This window comes from Sinohyriopsis cumingii, chromosome 18, assembly GCF_028554795.1.
Source record: "Sinohyriopsis cumingii isolate HCF-2022 chromosome 18, ASM2855479v2, whole genome shotgun sequence".
Lineage (NCBI taxonomy): Eukaryota > Metazoa > Mollusca > Bivalvia > Unionida > Unionidae > Sinohyriopsis > Sinohyriopsis cumingii.
In genome coordinates, this window is record NC_142978.1 from 71,742,422 (window position 1) to 71,760,938 (window position 18,517).

The 18,517-nt window shown below is 34.3% G+C and overlaps 1 protein-coding gene across 1 annotated transcript; it reads left to right on the plus strand.

The window, feature by feature from the left end:
* The first annotated feature begins 220 nt into the window (after nucleotides 1-220).
* LOC149776946 (agrin-like) lies at nucleotides 221-18,092 on the plus strand. The gene is made up of 5 exons (XM_089942688.1): nucleotides 221-342; nucleotides 7,739-7,850; nucleotides 9,887-10,144; nucleotides 12,798-12,876; nucleotides 17,972-18,092. Exons 1-4 carry the CDS (start codon nucleotides 303-305, stop codon nucleotides 12,862-12,864), a joined length of 477 nt encoding a protein of 158 aa, XP_089798814.1. The 5' UTR covers nucleotides 221-302; the 3' UTR covers nucleotides 12,865-12,876; nucleotides 17,972-18,092.
* Nucleotides 18,093-18,517: the final 425 nt, after the last annotated feature.

Consider the following 18,517-nt stretch of genomic DNA (forward strand, 5'->3'; position numbering starts at 1 on the left):
CGGAATGTGCAGGTTAAATGTTCAGATAGATCTTTAAACCCATCCACTTTCAAGTGAATATAGGAATTTTTTGTTTTCATGTTCCTTCTGCGAAGGTATTTTTCAGAATTTTCGACTTTGCATGTCGTCTTCCATTTTGATTTAATGTTTTGAATTATCTCGTGTTTATATCTCAACTTATTTCCAGGGGTTTGGCTACATCACGTACAATGAGTAAAACGTTTGAAGTTATTGATAACATTGCGTAATTTATAGTTGGGAAAGGAATTGTTAAAAGTAGCGTAACAGCTAAAACTATAAGAATGAAGGTGGTAATACCGGTTTTTATTGTCCTCTACAAAGGTAAGTGGAGGCTGAAGTGTACCAAAAATGTTTATATTTAGCCGAGTCTGTCAGATAGTCAAATAAATAATGATATATTGTGTAACAACATACTTTATTTTCATCCATCTTTATATTTCAATAGCTTATTTTAACATTACTTTTATTATTTTTAGCTGTGCTCGCGATTATCCAAATACCAAAAATATTAGATGAATCAGCCAGATAGTAAATAATATACTCCAAAATACCATCGTTCATTACATTTTAGTAGTTTATTTTATGAACGATTTATAAAGCACTGGGGCGTGTGTGTGTGGGGGGGGGTGTACTTGCAATTATCCAAGTTTTACGAAGTACAATAATGTTGACTTGCAAACTTTCTTACTTTTTATTTTCATTAATTAATTTAGAGCCGTGCAATAAAACTCAAGAAAAACTAAAAAAATTGCAAAATTTTGCGATTGGTGATAAGTCAGTAAAAATTGGATATTTATTGTTGTGTTAAGCACAGGATAACTGGAAATTTCATTGAGCTGCCAGGTATGATACATTCCCTTTTGATAAGCAAACGAGGTTCCCGATGGTCGCTTGAGAAGTAAAATTCAAACTGCAGATGGGGTGAAATTTGCATTTAGGCTACACACAGAACTGTGCTTACTGTTCTGCTGGAAAGCAGTTTATATTGTGTCCTATTTAAAATTAAGATTTAACGTTTTGCTGAGATTTGTGCAAGGTGGAAAAGGTATTAACTACCCACCCACCCTCAAGTCTCTTATAGCTTTTGTCATTTTATGATATAATAATGGTAGTGACTTTCGGCTGGAGGCATTTGGACGCATATTAGTTACGACGAGCAGGTTTTGACACCCAAATATAGAGATGCTTTAAAATGTAATAACCTGTGTCAGTATGGTATGAAATGGGCTTACCATAAAATAGAAAATACTTACCTAAGGTATTAACTGAGCTTACAAGAACATAGACGAGCTACCTAAGGTATGTACTGGGTTGACCAGAACATGGACAAGAGCTACCTAAGGTACGAACTGGTCTTACCAGAACATAGCTACTTCACATGTAAGCTGACATACACACATACGTAAACAACTACATCTTAAAGACGTAAATTTCTACAACATAAATTAATGGCAGGATATAATCGATAAAAAAAATAGAGAATGATGTAAACGAGGCAGATTTACAGATCCTATTCGGAATTACTGGAGCCAGCGTAGTTCTGTCAGAAGGGCATCGAACTTGTAATCCATGGGTTGGGGGATCAGTACCCGCCCAGTCGAGTCCGGGCCGATTGCAATTGTGTGTCCTTGAATTTGAATTTTGGCTCTACCGTCATCAGTCTGATATTACCAATTCAAGTACCATTAAAAACTAAAAACAACAACGTTATTTAAATAAGATGTCATCGGAATTTTACTTTTTTTGTTCATCTTTGTTATGTGACCTGTTTCATCGACTGCTCCTAAAAGACCTAAATCAATAATGGAGTAATAGACTCATTATAGAATCTTTCAATAAGTAGGGTCTTTCAATTACCTGCCCATGATGACGTCAAAAAAGGATAAAACATATACCGACACAGAAATGTTTGTAACATGTTGATTCTGCAGAAAAGGAAAATTTTGCTTCGCATTTTCGTTATTATTGTACAAAGTCTGGTTGTTATAAGTAACTATAAGCTAAAGTTAATATTTAAACTTCACAGAAACGATCGGATTTACGGAGAGATAAGTAATCAACAAAAGGATAAAATAATCACAGTGTGAGATAAATATCTTTGTTGTTTTCGTGTCAGTCAATCAAGCCATTGTATGCCGCCTTTGACAAGGCAATCCAGAAACCCAGTCCATGCAAATTTAAGAATCGAGGTAGAGTAGATTACAATAGTTCGAAACAGACATCAATCAAAGGAAGCTCGAGGAATATCGTTTACGGGAGAGCGTAAAAAGTAGGTATAAGGTGTGTGGAATGGAATCCCTTGAAACATTCTGGTTATTTCGCACTTATATTTTGGACAAAATGGGCCCCCACCAGCCCCCTCCTGCCACCCCACCCACCCCACCCCGTCAGGATCTGCCCTATATTGATAGATTAAATTATAATCAAGAAACGATCACAATATTTTTCCGTTTGAAACATTTCTCTATATGGGAGGACATTTCTCATGTCTTTACAGATCAAGATTGCAAATTAATGTCAGAAATCCAGGCTGATATTTACAATTACCCTTACAATAACAACAGCTGTACTGTTTAAAGAATCTGTACATACTTTATTAATGTAAGAAATTTAATTATCGTAAATAATTTCCTTCTTACATCAAGAACGAAATCAAGGTTACATCAACTTCACTAGTCAAGGTTCCGATATAATAACCCTATATACACCTTGGCGGATCAAACATATATTGATGCTTTGTACTAACGACATCTATCGGACTTCATGAATTGTTTGCCTTAGTATGTAATGCCAGCTAAACAATAGCGTGGCGCATTGCACATCAGTCGACTATGGTAGAGGCAATACAAAGGATATTTTGTAAGTTTAACATCAAAAGTATGACTACGTGCCAGAGAGAAGACATTATATGTTTATTTGAGTGAAATATATTTGTGCAAATACGGACCGGCAGTGGAAAATGCTTTTTAATCAGTCCATTCAAGTTGTGTGATCCCCTTGTCTCAATCATCTAGCAACAGTGTTAAAATTTGAACAACGTAATTTTGATTGGATGCGGTAGCTTAACGAAATGAAATTCACAGCCCCGAAGCACAGAACTATCTGCTCGATAAGCCATGGTATAGATAAGGTTATCGTATCGGAATCTTGAATCTTGGCTAGCGAATAACAGGTTACCTAAGACATAGTAAAGCCGCTATCCTAACACGTAGTTAGCATACTGGAAGTCACAGCACACTCTATACTTTCAATTAGGCTGATCTTATTGTATATATGATTCGCCCCCGCATACTATAAAACAAAAGCAAAATACTCCACTGATAAAATCAGCTTCCAATTATCTGTGTTAAAATCTACATCCATCTATCTGTTTACACTTACTACTCTGAAATTTAAATAAGCATTATAGTCTCCCAAGTAAAACCAATGATCCACAGATAAATTCAAATTTTACTTTTGTCTACATCGATCTATTCTAGCACAGTTTATATTCTAGCACATTTTTGTGTGGAATTAGTACGACCATTTTTATGAAGCTAGGAAGAAATACAGTCTATCATTAATGTGTAAGCGATAACCAACAGTGCTTTTTATTATGACTGTACACATTTTTGGCCAGTATTTTGCCCACATATTCAGGAAAGGACGAATGGTCACTCCTTCATATTCTATACATTTCGGAATTGTTTTGTGCACACTATATCAAAACATTACTAAAATCATATTGACACCGTGCTACCATTGTTACTAAAATTAAATGGATTTTATAAGTGCAATTGTATTATTTAGCAGCCAAAGCCTGAGCTGAACCAATAAGTTAACAGTGGAATAACTTGAAATTTCTGAATGCTCATGATCCAACCGATATTTATCAGTATGGGGCCATCATTGTTGTAAGCTTCTGAGTAGAAAAGAAAATATCAGCCTCGTTACTTTATGGATCTAAAGGTGTTTCAAACACGTGTTTCGAATTCCGAAAGAGTCGTGTGCTAATTTATGTAATGCGTGTTCTAAAGTCACGTCTGAATGAACTGACATTCCCTTAATAAAGCATTGTATCTACTTTTCTCAGCTACAAATAAGATAAGCTCAGAAAAGATTCTTGTTACTAAAATTTTACTTTTTATTATCAGCCAATCATAGTCAGCCATACCAATATATAGTCTATTTTATTTCATCCGTGTATATGACCAAACGTCGTCTGCTAGTATGTTTGTCTATGGGGAATTTCATTGTTAGTAAACGAGGTTCATAGCTTCATGGTAAAAGCATTGTTCTTCAAAACCAATAGTTGGCGATTTGACTGAAAAAAATGTCATTGTTAATAGCGGCCACTAAGTAATAAACCAAAATCAATGTTAAATAAATAAATAAAACATAAATAAATAAAATGTATGTGGATACAACAGTGTCAAAGATACCAAACACTAGGAAAACCAAACTATTCTAGAGACGAGTTGGTCTCTTGCAAGACAAAAAGAGCCGTGTGACACGATAGCAACAACAACAGAAAAAGAAAATAAGACAATATATTAAATGATGAAGCATACAACCCATCGATTAATATATAAACATGGCAGCCATAAAAAGAAAGTGTGGGTGGTAAGAGGTACGGTTCCGATATAACTACTTCAAAAACGTGGTAATGTTAACTATATAATATTTACAGATAGCTTATAATAACCAGACCTTTGTTAATACAGCAATGATGGGAAAAAAAGGTTCAAACATTTTCTGTGCCATGTATATACATATTCAACATGGAAGAGTAAAGCTGGAAGTAACGATAAAACTTACGAAATGGCCCTCTTCGGAAGTACAACAATTCGAGTACAGTAAATTTTACCATAGAGCAAGAGTTCTACATATGGACGGGAAATATGCGAAGATACATGGTTAGTGCTTGACAGGATTTGGCATTTATATTTCACCTAGACGAAAAAGAACATGGTAATTTTTAAATATAAAATAAAATATCTCCGCTCGGGATGTGCTTGTGAATTGGTTTCTTTGAGAGTATGGAGACACTACCAACTGTAAGCTATTACACATCAAGTTTTTAGGGTCAAGCTAATGGGTGTAGTCAATACAAATAACAGTGCTATGAATACAATCCCAGGTGAGCTCCTAGTGATCCAAGCCACATAATAGAAATTCCAAAGATTATGCAAGCCAAATACATCTCAACGATTTTATGTGTCGCCTGTATTTGTAATTGAAACCAACCTTACATCAGCAAATTCACTCTTTCCAGGACAAGCAACTTATGTATCGGCATCTTCTCAATTAGGAAAAAAGATATTGTTTTCCGCCAGTTAGACTAGACCGGTAGTATTTAGATCAGTAGTATAACTCCTTAAGTCTCTCAGGAACTACGCACAGTTAACAAGTAAATGACAAAAACTCGTACTTGAAGTTAAGAAGCTAGTGGGAAGACTGCATGCGCCGCCCCAATATAACAGCCAATATAAAACTACACCATTTTGAATTTCTTTTCATTACTTATTATATACGTATCGATACAAAGTCTTGTATATTGGGAAGCATACACTGTCTTGAAATAATAATTTTAGAACTCTAATATCTATTAACGTTTTCACCGGTCAAATGACTTGAGTAGCTTTATGTAATGGCGAATATCATTATTGGCTTTATTTTGTACGAAGATATTAAACATTCAATTTATTTTTGACAAATAGGCACGCCATATATATTGCATTCTTAAGTCAATAATTCGTTATTTCCTTTTGTAATGGCAGGCAAAATAAAACACTTGCATGGACGCCTGTTGGTAAGTTTCACAAATTACAATCCTCGATATCGCGTAATGTGAGGACAATTTCTAGTGACCTAGGTCAGTGGCCTGAATCGGCTATTATAACCCAAGTCTGTCAGAATCAGTAAGATAACGAAAGTCAGACATGTTGAGATACTAATGATAGTACTTCAATTCCGTGGTCATAATAGCTACAACAATTGAAGGTATCAATAAGTTAGAATTCAGGATTTCTCAAAAAAATTGTCATCACATATATACATTCATCAAGGTAGAAATTTTTATGAAGAAAAAATGCTTGAAGCTTTTTGAATCTACATAAATATGTTGAACAAAAATGACTATGTTACAGTTGGGACAACTCTTTAGATACAATGCCTGAGGCTAGCTCAGATGTCAAATTTAGATAAGACAAGAATCCACCAAACTTTTCGTCTGTTGTTTATTGTGAGTTTGGAAGTATTATGGTGTCGAGAAAACATAATTGTAGTAATGTTCTGCAACAATCAGATATGTCTTGGATTTTTCGCATAGCGCCGTTGCTACGTAAAAAATCAAATGCAAATAGGTAAATACTTCCTTCAGAGTTTTGTATGTACCTCAAGTTATCTCATACATGTTACAAACTAATCGCTTACAAAGATACCGATCGCATTACTCTGCTTTATAACTGGTTGGGTAGGACCGCAAAATTGTGTACGACGAATTAAGGCTGAGAAATGCCAAATCTATGGTATCCACAGTGGAAGACTAAATACATTTTAATTTAATCAGTGTACGCCTAAATCTGTGAGAGAACATTTTTTTAAGGCTAAATTCAAGATCACGATTACTAAACAGGCAATGATGGAGGGTTTGCTTATAGCGAATGTAATTTGAATTTGAGACAGCAACAATATATAACATTCTTAATTTATGACTTTTCTGGTTTTCATAGCCATACGATTATTAAGACGCTTGTTGACTATTCAGATGAAGAGTTAGAAACAACATGAGATAACGACTAGAAATTTATTTTATTGAAAAGGGTTGATTAACTAATATGAAAAGTCCAATTTGATTCGTAGGTAGTTATATATTTACGGGAAAGTCTATGCAATAGTTGGTTCAAATGTTAGATTATTCCAATTTATATAAAAAAGTACTGAAACATTTTGTTGATATGAAATAAACACTGTAGAAAAAAAGTTACCCCTAACAGTATAGCAATGACTTTGAAAGGTGTACTGAAACAGCTACATCAGGAAAAGAGTTGTGATTATCACTAAACGGCTCAAACAGCTAAAAAAATGATGATTATAAGTATGTACACATGATGTCATGGAACATCTCAGTCTTCAAATATTGGGTGACACCTTCATTACCGCTAGGTGATGAAGGACATTTCAATGTTATGTGACATTATAGGAACGTTCAAGAAATTGTCTATAAAAAACTACAGACTGGATCCTAATTACTATCTTAGCGCAACGAGACTGGTTCACGGTGGTGCATCGTAAAAAACATTAGGTCTTGAGTTAGAAAACCAGCAGACTGCGATATGTTGCTAGTGACTTTTAGTGGAGTTCATGGCAATGATACTTCGTAGATACTCAAAATCAAGTAACGACTTCTATGCAGAAGATAGTAAGGTCTACATGACGGCAAATTCGATTTGCTATTGGTATAGTATGTACCTTTATCATACAAATCTGTGTGGATAGACTATAAAATAATATATACTGTCATAATGAAATACAGGAGCGGTGTAGTTTACAAAATATAAAGCATGGTTATCCATGCATGAGCTTCCACAGCCTTTGGACATATCCCCCTTATTATCTAAGAAAGACATCGAGAACATAATTGCAAACAATAGGATATAGAGAATATTTGTCGAGACTTTCCAATCCCAATTATGTTAGTCTTCGATGTGATTAATTAACGGTAAATATATTGCAGTGGTGTATGCAGCGGACCATTTTACGAATTGCAATTGGGTTTCACATCATCAATGTGATGGATTCGGTCTGTCTCAACTGTGCGGAATGGATGGCGTCACATATGATAATAGGTAAAGAAAACATGTTCTTCTATCCTCTTCTGTTAGGTCAACTAGCTTTAATAGCAAGAGGAGATAAAGAAAAGAAAACAAAGAAAAATTAACAATAATAACAACAAAACCCGCTTTATTTCACATTTGTAAGTGTATGTCACCTTCTTACCATTCTGACACGTTGTTGACTGGATTCAAAATTTGATAAACGGAAATATAATCGTGAATGTGGTTCAAATAATTTAACGCATTTGGAGAAGAAAAATCAAATACTACGGATACCGAAAAAACATTGGGAATAAATTAAATCATGCACGAAACAAGATGAGTGTGTTTGTGATTTTAATTTTTTTAATTGGTTCAGTCATATCGCTTCGATGAATGCATTTCATAGTGATGTCTAGCACTGTGACATCATGCCGCAGACATACAGCATCATGTCTCACTCAGTCAATTGTCTCGACACCAAGCCGACCAGTCCTAACACTAACCGCATAATGCTGAGAGCCATGTAAGGCAGCTGCTAGTACGAAACAAGATGAAAGATAACGTCTATATCATTATATTCTACGATGTTAACAAATACGCATGCTGTAAATACATAAACTTTCATAATTAGGCCAATAAGGAAACATATAAGAAAGCATTATCAATATTTGCGAACACCCCTATATCTCCTGTCCACCTAAACATGGTCATTGTTTTTATGATTGCTACCTATTTAACGTTGATGATAGCATAATGCAGTTAAAATAGGTGTACATATGGTTATTGTGTAGGGATTTAAGTATTCTTGAGGTTATTAAATCCAGGGGGATAGAGATAAACACCAGAGCAGACGAAAGGTGTATATAAGCAGTTGTATGCCCAGTAAGTGTATATACGGAAAGGTTCTCAATAGCTAATATGTTTTGAACCAGCGTCTAAGTTTCTAGGGGAAAGTCAATAGAGCCAGGATCAAAGTCAGTTGCGTATCTGACATCACGTTTTCACACACAGAGCAGGTGTTTACATAGTTATAGGTGGAAGATCTTAGTTGTTTTAAAGCTGTTACTCAGGGGCCAAAACTGTATGTCGCAGAGATATGACCCAGGGTTTCATAAAAACCTCATCTGATGCCTTCGTCTGGTAATTTGTAGGAGTTCTTTTCAATATATGCCAAACAACCCGCATCTGGACCGTACCTCTGTACCAACGCGGGAGTTTAAACAAAATTCAAACCTTTCTGCACATCTTCTACTGCTCACCCCCAATCGTACCAATAAATCCAAAGTCTATATCTTATTTTATGCTCACCCCCAATCGTACCAATAGATCCAAAGTTTATATCTTATTTTATGCTCACCCCCAATCGTACCAATAGATCCAAAGTCTATATCTTATTTTATGCTCACTCCCAATCGTACCAATAGATCCAAAGTCTATATCTTATTTTATGCTCACCTCCAATCGTACCAATAGATCCAAAGTTTATATCTTATTTTAGTTTAATTAAAAGCAAAAGCTACAAACTCTGTAATATATTAAAACTGGGGGAGAGGTGTATTCTGTCGGATTGTTCATTCTGGGATGTATTTACCAAAACGAAAGGGAAGACTGCTCTTGCTGCTTACGTTAATTTACACATTCACCGTGTGTGAATGCTTGTTTACTTTGTAGTGTTATCATTGTACTATACATTTATTTCCATTATAACTTTGCAATTTCCAATTCAGGTTTGTGCCAGATCTTTTCTTAGGAAATGTATAATTAGTATATACATTATATTATTGCACACTGGAAGGCATGCTATCAAAATTATTACAGTAAAAACATTTGGTATGAATACAAGAGCATCAATCCTGTAAAATCGACTGCTCAATTAATTTGCATTTTCCCCCCGAAGTTTTCTTCTTCGTTTAAAGTATAGAAAAATAAAAACTCACTCTGTTGTAAATAAGATTGAATCGATTAGATTTGAACAATAAAATGTACATAAATCGTTCCAGCAAACAAAGCATCAATGTATGCACAGAATGAATGTGGAAGATTAAATTAGTTCGAATTGTTTACAGATGTGAGTTTGCAAAGGCGTATTGCAGGGATATGTCGTTGCACGTAGCCAACGAAGGACCGTGTATCGGAAGTGGAACCGGCAGCAACGGAGCAACAGTGAAACCGAGTGGCACAGAAATCAATGCGACCACTAAGCCGCCGCTGTATACCGGAACCGAAGCCGTTTTAGATTTCTTCTGCACATTATTGAGCCACGAGATCTGCACCAGTACAAAAGACGAAATCTGTGGTTCTGACAACGTAACGTATACCAATCCGTAAGTTGACCGTCAAAGTTTCTATTTGATATTTAATATTGCAGAATGTCCAATCTCCCCAGAAAAAAGAAACGAAAAGAAAAACTATTCCCTATGGCATCCCTCAAAAATATAAACATGGCACTTGATGTGTATATAAAGCGCCATTGCTGAAAAACGGAAACACATATCTCGGTTATCTCACGTCAATACAGGTATATGATGAACTTGCTCAAATTTTTTTGTATTGCTTTTTTATGCAGCCTCAATTACAATGCAATGAAAGGTTTAACACTGAATTTAAAACTGCATGAATAATATTATTGAAACGTTTTTCTCTCAGATATCATCTGTTTGGTTCTAATCATAATCCAATTTATTCCTTCACTTTTATTCAAAATCCGCAAGGCTGAGCAAACTTTTAATACCAAAACTATCTTAAATTTGTTTTAACGTCTACGTGATTACATAGGACACTTTGAATTTTTTTCATACATTAATTAATGTTTTAGACATTATTTTTCATTTATATATAAATTGGCAAAACGGGCTCCCGGTAAACGTGCAATGAATAATATTCCTGATATAGCTAAAACTGACCACATGTATCTCATATAGGTGTGTACACGTGCTATTTTATTGTGGATTGACCATAAGCTACCTAAATTATGAACTGATCCTGCAGTATGGGCAGTATATGGATTGATTAAAAAACAATTAGAGTAAAGGTCAATTTCTTAAATGGATTTTCTTATTTTTCTTGATTAATATTTTATTATATTTTGTTACAGATCTAAGGTCTTAAACTAGGTAATAGAAATGAGAATTAAGCAAGTCAAATAATATTTTGTAATTCCAATGAATTAAATAAACAAATTAAGTCCTCTCAGCTGAACAAAGCTATAACTGATTCATCTAAAGACTGATGTTAAGATTAGAAACAAATAATTATGTTTACTTCAAACGTATATAATGACTGTCACCGGTCTTTATGACACAATAAAATGTCCTGGATTTAGGTCGTTTACAAAAATTATTTTTATAAAATTTTGAGATCAGAACCTATTATCATAATCTATTGCTTACAACTCGTTTTATGTTTTGAAATAACCTCTCCTAGAAATATAGGAATGCAAATCCAAACTGATTTCACATACCAGTCTGGCTTTGACAAAAAGCCAGGCGCTGATTAATATGAGATCAGAATCAGCTTTGAACGAAGTGGGCGCTACCGACGAGAGAGAGAGAGAGAGCTTTACATATCATCCAACACTATTTAGACAAACAACTGAAACATTATTGTTAAAGAAAATGACTGAAAACTTGAAAACTACTTGTTGAGTGATGTATGCCAACAGCAATTACTGTCAGATGTGTGCAAGTTTGTTAACATAAATAGATTCTGATAAAGCTTTTTAAAATACAAGGTAATTATAGGAATCAAATAGACTATATGACATTGATAGGCAATTAATATAGGATGAAATTTAATAACTACCACGAGAACCAGTGAAAGAACATTGAGCACTGGAATACTCGTGCATAATATATACATATGTGTGTATATAATTTACTTTCTTTCTTGTATTAATTAAAACTCAGACTTGTCATATTTGGAGAAAAAAAAGGTAGCAAATGCGGTGAAAATTTATGTTATTGACCAAGAATAGATAACAGATAAATAATAAGCATTTAGAAATAGAGACAAATAAATGGATTAAACAAATACAGACGGGCGGACGTAAAGACGATAGATTGATCGGTATAAAGGTAGATATTGTAATGTATATCTATATTATTTGATTTTATATAATTTTCGTAATTTGTATTCATAGTTGTAGAATTTATTTTGTTACGCAAGTTGAGTAGGATTTATAAATAGATGTTTGCTTACGTGTTGACAATTAGTAATATTAATCGAAATAATAAGACTTAAAATGGCGCCTATGGCGAAGTTTCTCAGTGACTGATGGGATATGGAAATTTCGAGAATAATTCTTTTGTTTTCCTTTGTTTGCGCAAGGTCACATGCATATGCTCAGTTCATCAAAATCAGTAGTGTATGCTGTCACATGGAATCTATTGCGAAGTACAGTTGCAATATACGGTGTATATAAGGAGAAAATTAAGCTTACAGCTTCATTCCGATTTCCGGAGTGATTCACACAATTTTGCGTTCCTGATGTAAGTCTGTAGACGAGTTTTATGTCGCAGTTAGGTATTTTTTGAGAGGAAAAACATTTGTTACGACTGTTCAATGGAGAACGTGCTCAATATTTGGATTATATTATTATTTAGGAACTGTTATAAATTATTCGAAAGAATTATGGACAACGCCATCTTGATAACCTCACTGTTCTGGAGGACCAGTACATTTCCAATATTGAAAATTTTAAGGGACTTTTTATTCGTTTATAACCTGCATAAGGACTAGTTTGGATTTACTTCGTTGTAATGTAAGTTCCTCTCATATTCTTTTCATTTTTCACTTTAATATTTAAATTGTTTGTTAAGTTGTACGAAACTTATTGGTTTAGCTTCTTTTCTGTTACTTAAGAGTGTGACCATAGAGGCGTAACAAGATATATGTATAAAGGAAATATAAACAAATTATTACTTGACTAGATTTTTCATGTCACTTCTTTATATCATGATTCAATTCTCTACCTTACAGGTGCGAATTTGAAAAGGAGAGATGCTCACACAGAGATTTACATGTTTTAAAATTTGGTCATTGCTAATCTAATTACCAGGTATGCCTTCTATACTTCAATAATATATAATATAATTACCAGGTATACCTTCTATATTCCAATATGGTAGGAAGTAATTACCTAATATGCCTTTGATAATTCAAAAATATATTTGCGATTGCCATGTATCTCTTCTATAATTCATTAATATATAATGTAATTACCAGGTATACCTTCTATAATTAGATATATATTGTAATTATCGGGTATCCCTTCTATTATTTAATAATATAGAATGTAAATACCAGGTAAAACTATAATTCAATAATTTTTACTGCAATTACCGGCATATATTGTATAATATAATAAAAAATAATGTAATTATTTGGTATACATTCTATATTTTAATAGTATATATGCAAACTGCATGCATATTTGTTCCAAATCGGAGGAAACAACGAGATTGATAGGGCGTAGAGATAAATCGAGACCTTCATGTTGAGATGTAGTTATGAGATATATCAAACAATTTATTTCCCCTGATTGAATGTAAACACGGGAGAATATCTATTCTTTTGCGCTTTCTAACTGTTTTAGCTTTACGGTATGAATTAAATAATAAAATGAAATGGAATTTGTAGAAGTTTGGTTCACTGACAGCGTATAACAAATTATCAACGAGGGAAGAATTTACAAAACAAGAGTTAAATTATGGAAGGAAAATAAGACATACTTAAAAACCAGTCTTGATATGGTAAACTACATGTCTGGTAGGCATAGCCATCAGGCCAACATATTTCAACAACACAAATCCTGTCTATATCACAGAAAACCCAAATGCTTTGACCTAATTCCATGATGGGGAAAACGGGTGGAGAGCATCTATGACAAAATGTAAAGCCATCTACAATATGCACTAAATAAATAAAATCTCAGCGAAGTTATGAGTGGAGGCAGAAAAGGAAATATATCATAAGAATGCTGTAGTGGGATACTGAACAAGAGATAAACTGCTGGTACCACTGCTGCTGCTGATAATAATAATAATAATAATACATGTTAAGAGTTAGAGAACATTACTTAGGTAAATATTATCGCAAAAATTGGGTAAGGATTAATGACTGAAGCCTAACTGGAATTTGACAGGACTGGAATAGGGAAAGTTAGATTTCATTTTTATTGATGTAGGCCGAATTCCCTGTGAGTTTTCAATTATAGTATCTAGTATAGTTTTGCTGCAGATGTGGCTATTCATTGTTTGGTTCAGATTTTGCACGTCAGAAGAGATATTATATTTTTGGTTCGACATCTTAACCTCTGAATGATTTCGCCTCGGGCATACATCTACAAATCCAATTGAGCAATGCTTGTCTTTTGAACAGTATCTGACTGAATCTGTCATCTTCTTTAAAGTTACATTGGTTGCATTAGCACATAACATATGGTCCTTAAGATTTGTAATGGTACGGTACACATCTGTAGGAACTTCTTGAAATATACCCATCAGACGTCCGAAAGATTAGACCTGGTACCAATGCTTCCGAATGACCTGAAGTAAATTTGTGCCATTTGGGGTGGAGAGTAACCACGAAGGGGCGCGCTTGTTGGTTTTCTTGGTTTTACATTTGGCGCGGGCGCCTCAACCGAGGAGTTTTATTTACAGCATCGTCAATGTATCCATTTATGTATACCCCCTTCTGAAGTTCCGATTGATCTCTCCGAGCCTCTTTTTAAATGTGGCTGCATTAAAGCATTTGCCCGTTAGGAAGATTTTTAGGAGGTGGTGGAGTCGCAGCTGGTCGGGAGGAAATACTGACGAGAATCAGTTGGTTTAGAATACATGTCAATTTCTTATGTTCTTGTACAGTATGGTAGATTGAAAATCCTAGATGACGTTGGAGCTATTTGATGACTCCGACGTAAATTAAATCGTTGGGAAGAAGTTACTAACGAATTCAAAATATATTTTGAAATTGTTTGCCCGATGCAATCCGTTCTCATTCTATGTCGTCACTGAATCTGTACCACTTTATAGGTCTATAGGATGACTAAATGAGGAAAATTTTATCGAGTTATCTCATGAAAATATTGGCATACGAATGTGCCATTTTAGTGTCCATTACAGTTACACTAATCTGTAGGAGAATTTGCTTGTTGAGTATAAAATTATTAAAGTTAACAAATGGAAGAGAAGAATCGGGTACACCATCCTAGGCTTTATTGTAGGATGTGATACTTTTTCATGTGTTGGTATACAAGGAACAGAAATCCATAATGACACGGGTAATGTTATCTTGAAGGTGTTTGGTGTTTTGCTTAGGTAGTCAGTAGTATCTTGGATGCTTGAAGGCATTTTTTTTTCCAACAAAGGTCGAAGGTTATAATCATCAAGTTCATATATTTTTTTCAGGGGATGGTTGTTTCCTTAAAATATTGGTCTCAACGGTTTTATCGCCCTGCATTTCGCCTGTCTTTTAATGTCTACCACATACTTTCAGCATGATTAGCTAGCTGTTGGGTCATGAGGAAGTGTTTCTTTTATATAAAATCTCTCGTCTGAAAGTTGCCTGTTCGCCTCAGCGGGATACTGAACAACGAAAACAAGCGAATTCATAATAACAACAAAGAATCCATTTTTTGCTGGCTTGATGATAATATTGTGCCTTTCGCGCAGTTATTTCAGGGACTGTCTTTCCTGTCGGGTGAAATTTTCCAGTTTTATATGGCCCTGTTAATGCGAATTAATGTCATTATCCACAACGGATGATATTTCCTTTAGAGCTTGAACTAAGGGTGGAATATAATCGCTTTTTGGCTGAAGTATATGGGACTCATCTTTACTGACATTGGACTATCTACCATCGTCGGCAAACCTTTTCTTTTGTTGTCTTATTTTCAGTGCAATACGCTCATTCTCTTCTTACAACTCGAGTATAATGTACGTTAAGGGTTGGGGACAATACTAGAGACACTTGTGGAGAAGATTTATAGCAGTTGAAGACAAGTTAATCCATAACAGGTTTATGAGAGTATTTCTAATTCGGTTTGCCGAATGGTGTTTCCTGCGAAGCAATTTTCATTTTTCGTTCCGTCGGTAAAGAAGTAGTTTTTTGGGAATTTTCCGCCTAAAGAATTTGCGGTATTGTTTGTCAGAAAGTTGCTATTTTAGGCTCGTTTGCAATGTATTAAATTTTCCCCATGTAGTTATACAATGTCATTGAATCACAATGCCTTTTGGAGGAGTTAATTTTTTGTGTTATGTATATCCATATTTGCGTTCTAAACTTTAGTTCATAATTGTAGATAATAAGGATCTTTTTTTTTTAAACAACATATTACATAGCTAATTTTCTCTATGATTTTAGAGTATATTTTAAGATAATTATCACTTGTAGATAAACATGTTTACTTGAACTTGAGTCCAGGACATTAGTTTTCTCCTTGGGAATTCCTGGTCTACCTGATATATATCACGTTCTTTACTAACATTTAAGTCAAAGACATGATCATGTTTGCAACTTAGAATGTTCTGGATTAACGTTTGACCCTCATCCTGGCCCTTTTATTATATCTTAGGTTTTTCCAGTAGTTATTTACATCAAACGTACTCTTCCGTATCTTAACGCCAGTCTTCGTGGAATCCATTTTTGTTGTGTCCAGTATTAATTTGAGAGCATTTATTTAAACTGTTGGTTGGAATTGGACTATTTTGGAATTATTGTGAATTCCTTCAAGAAAATTCTGGATTATATCATTGTGATACATAAAGACTGTCGGCATATTAACACATTCCAAGTTTATGGCACATCAGCACATTCAAAATTGGAATTCAGTCGGAACACTCGATACTTTTGGATAAACATTTAGGACCACTGGGATTAATTCACAATCATGTAGGTTCCTTTTACATCTTCACTTTTGTATTCTTGGCAAAGAAATTATTTGTTGACATTTTTTGAAAAAGAACTTTCCCTTTTCTCTTGCTTTAAACTTAAGATCATACAGTCCTAACAGTTAATACCTAACTCAAATTATCCAAATTGATGTAAAGATTTAACTTCCACTATTTACAGTAGTTTCAAATAAGTGAAAGGAAGAATAGAGTTCCGTGTTTCAATAAATGATGTGGAAGCTTTTCCCATACACAGAGGCAATATGTGAATGTTCAAACCAACTGGAGTTTCATTTTCCAAATAGGTTTCATAAATGTCCAAATGATCTCCCTCGCTGATTGTCATCTTTTAAAGAGGGACTTTTCATTGTATGGAAACATTTTTTCTCTCAGATAATCCGACCACTCTTGTACAATATTCTAGTATTTACATCTGTTTACTCTTTCTTGTGGTGGTCCTCGTTTGTAAAATATTTCTATTTTGCAATGTTGTGTTCACCCTCTTCAGCACGGATACTCCCTCTCTCTCTCTCTCTCTCTCTTTCTAATTTGATGGTATGACATTAAAATACTTTTATTAAATGTCACCAATACAACACATGATGTAACCCGTGGATGGGATAGAATTCCAAAGGTGTTCTCTCAATGGAATGCATGCCAACAAAAAAATAATTTACATCCACGACGAAACAAACATTTAGCACAATAGCCAAGAAGAAAACTGGATTCCTAAATGTTTGAAAGAATCTACAAACAAGAGTTAAATGATGGAAGAAAGAATGAATAAAAAATTAATAAACGGTCTTAAATGGATACACTTAATACTGTTTCCGTGCTGCTGTCTCTTAATTTTATTGAGTCGCTCAAGATTCAATGATTTATAGATCGTTAGATACCACGTACACTTTAGAAATCTTTAATTTTTCTGGCGTTATTTACCTATTGAATTAGTTATTTAGGAGCTGAATTTTAAAATTTAAGGTCAAAAATTGCTAGTAATTCGAGAATAGGATATTTCGGGATAAATGCAGGAAAACATCCATGAATAACAAGCATAGATAATACGTGTGCGACTTATTGGGACGAAGACTAAATGCGTGCGCAAGATGAAAACATAACGATACCATGAGTACATCGTTCTTTGCATTCCAATTACTAGAATGTAAATATTATCATTCCAAGAGTTGTCACCATTCATCATTTCTTGCATAGAAATTATAGAATCATTAACAATTAGAACTTCTGAAATTTTGTCTTTTTCAGGTGGAGTATTGACGATCAGAGACGAACATCGCAAAAATAGACTATTGCTTGCGAGAGAAAATTATTTTAGAATGAAAATAAAACGTGCTTTTAAAGAAAAACGGTGTGCTTCTCAACGAAATATCAGTTGAAAAGTGTTTTACTTGCTAATTGAACAGGTTTGGTTCTTTGGACACCTGCGAGGGACATTTATTAATTTATTTCACTACTAATCATCATGCATCTTAAATGTTAATTGCTAACATTCCTTTTCACGAGGTATACAAGATTTTCGTTGAATGACTTAGATTCTCGTGCGAAAATACACCGTTTGTGCCAATATAGTGTGCCCTTCATCATCACATTTTCACTGAATGATGAAACTTTGCACGAGTTCACAAAAGTCACGTGCGAAGAGCTTGCACGTGGACATATATTCACCGTAGTCAATTGTGCGAGGCTTCGGTATGATAATTAGAACTGAAGTGACCTATCTACAGATCAGAGTTATCCATTCCCTACCCATTAGCATAACACCTGGAATGAAATCGAAGTATTTTATGTTGA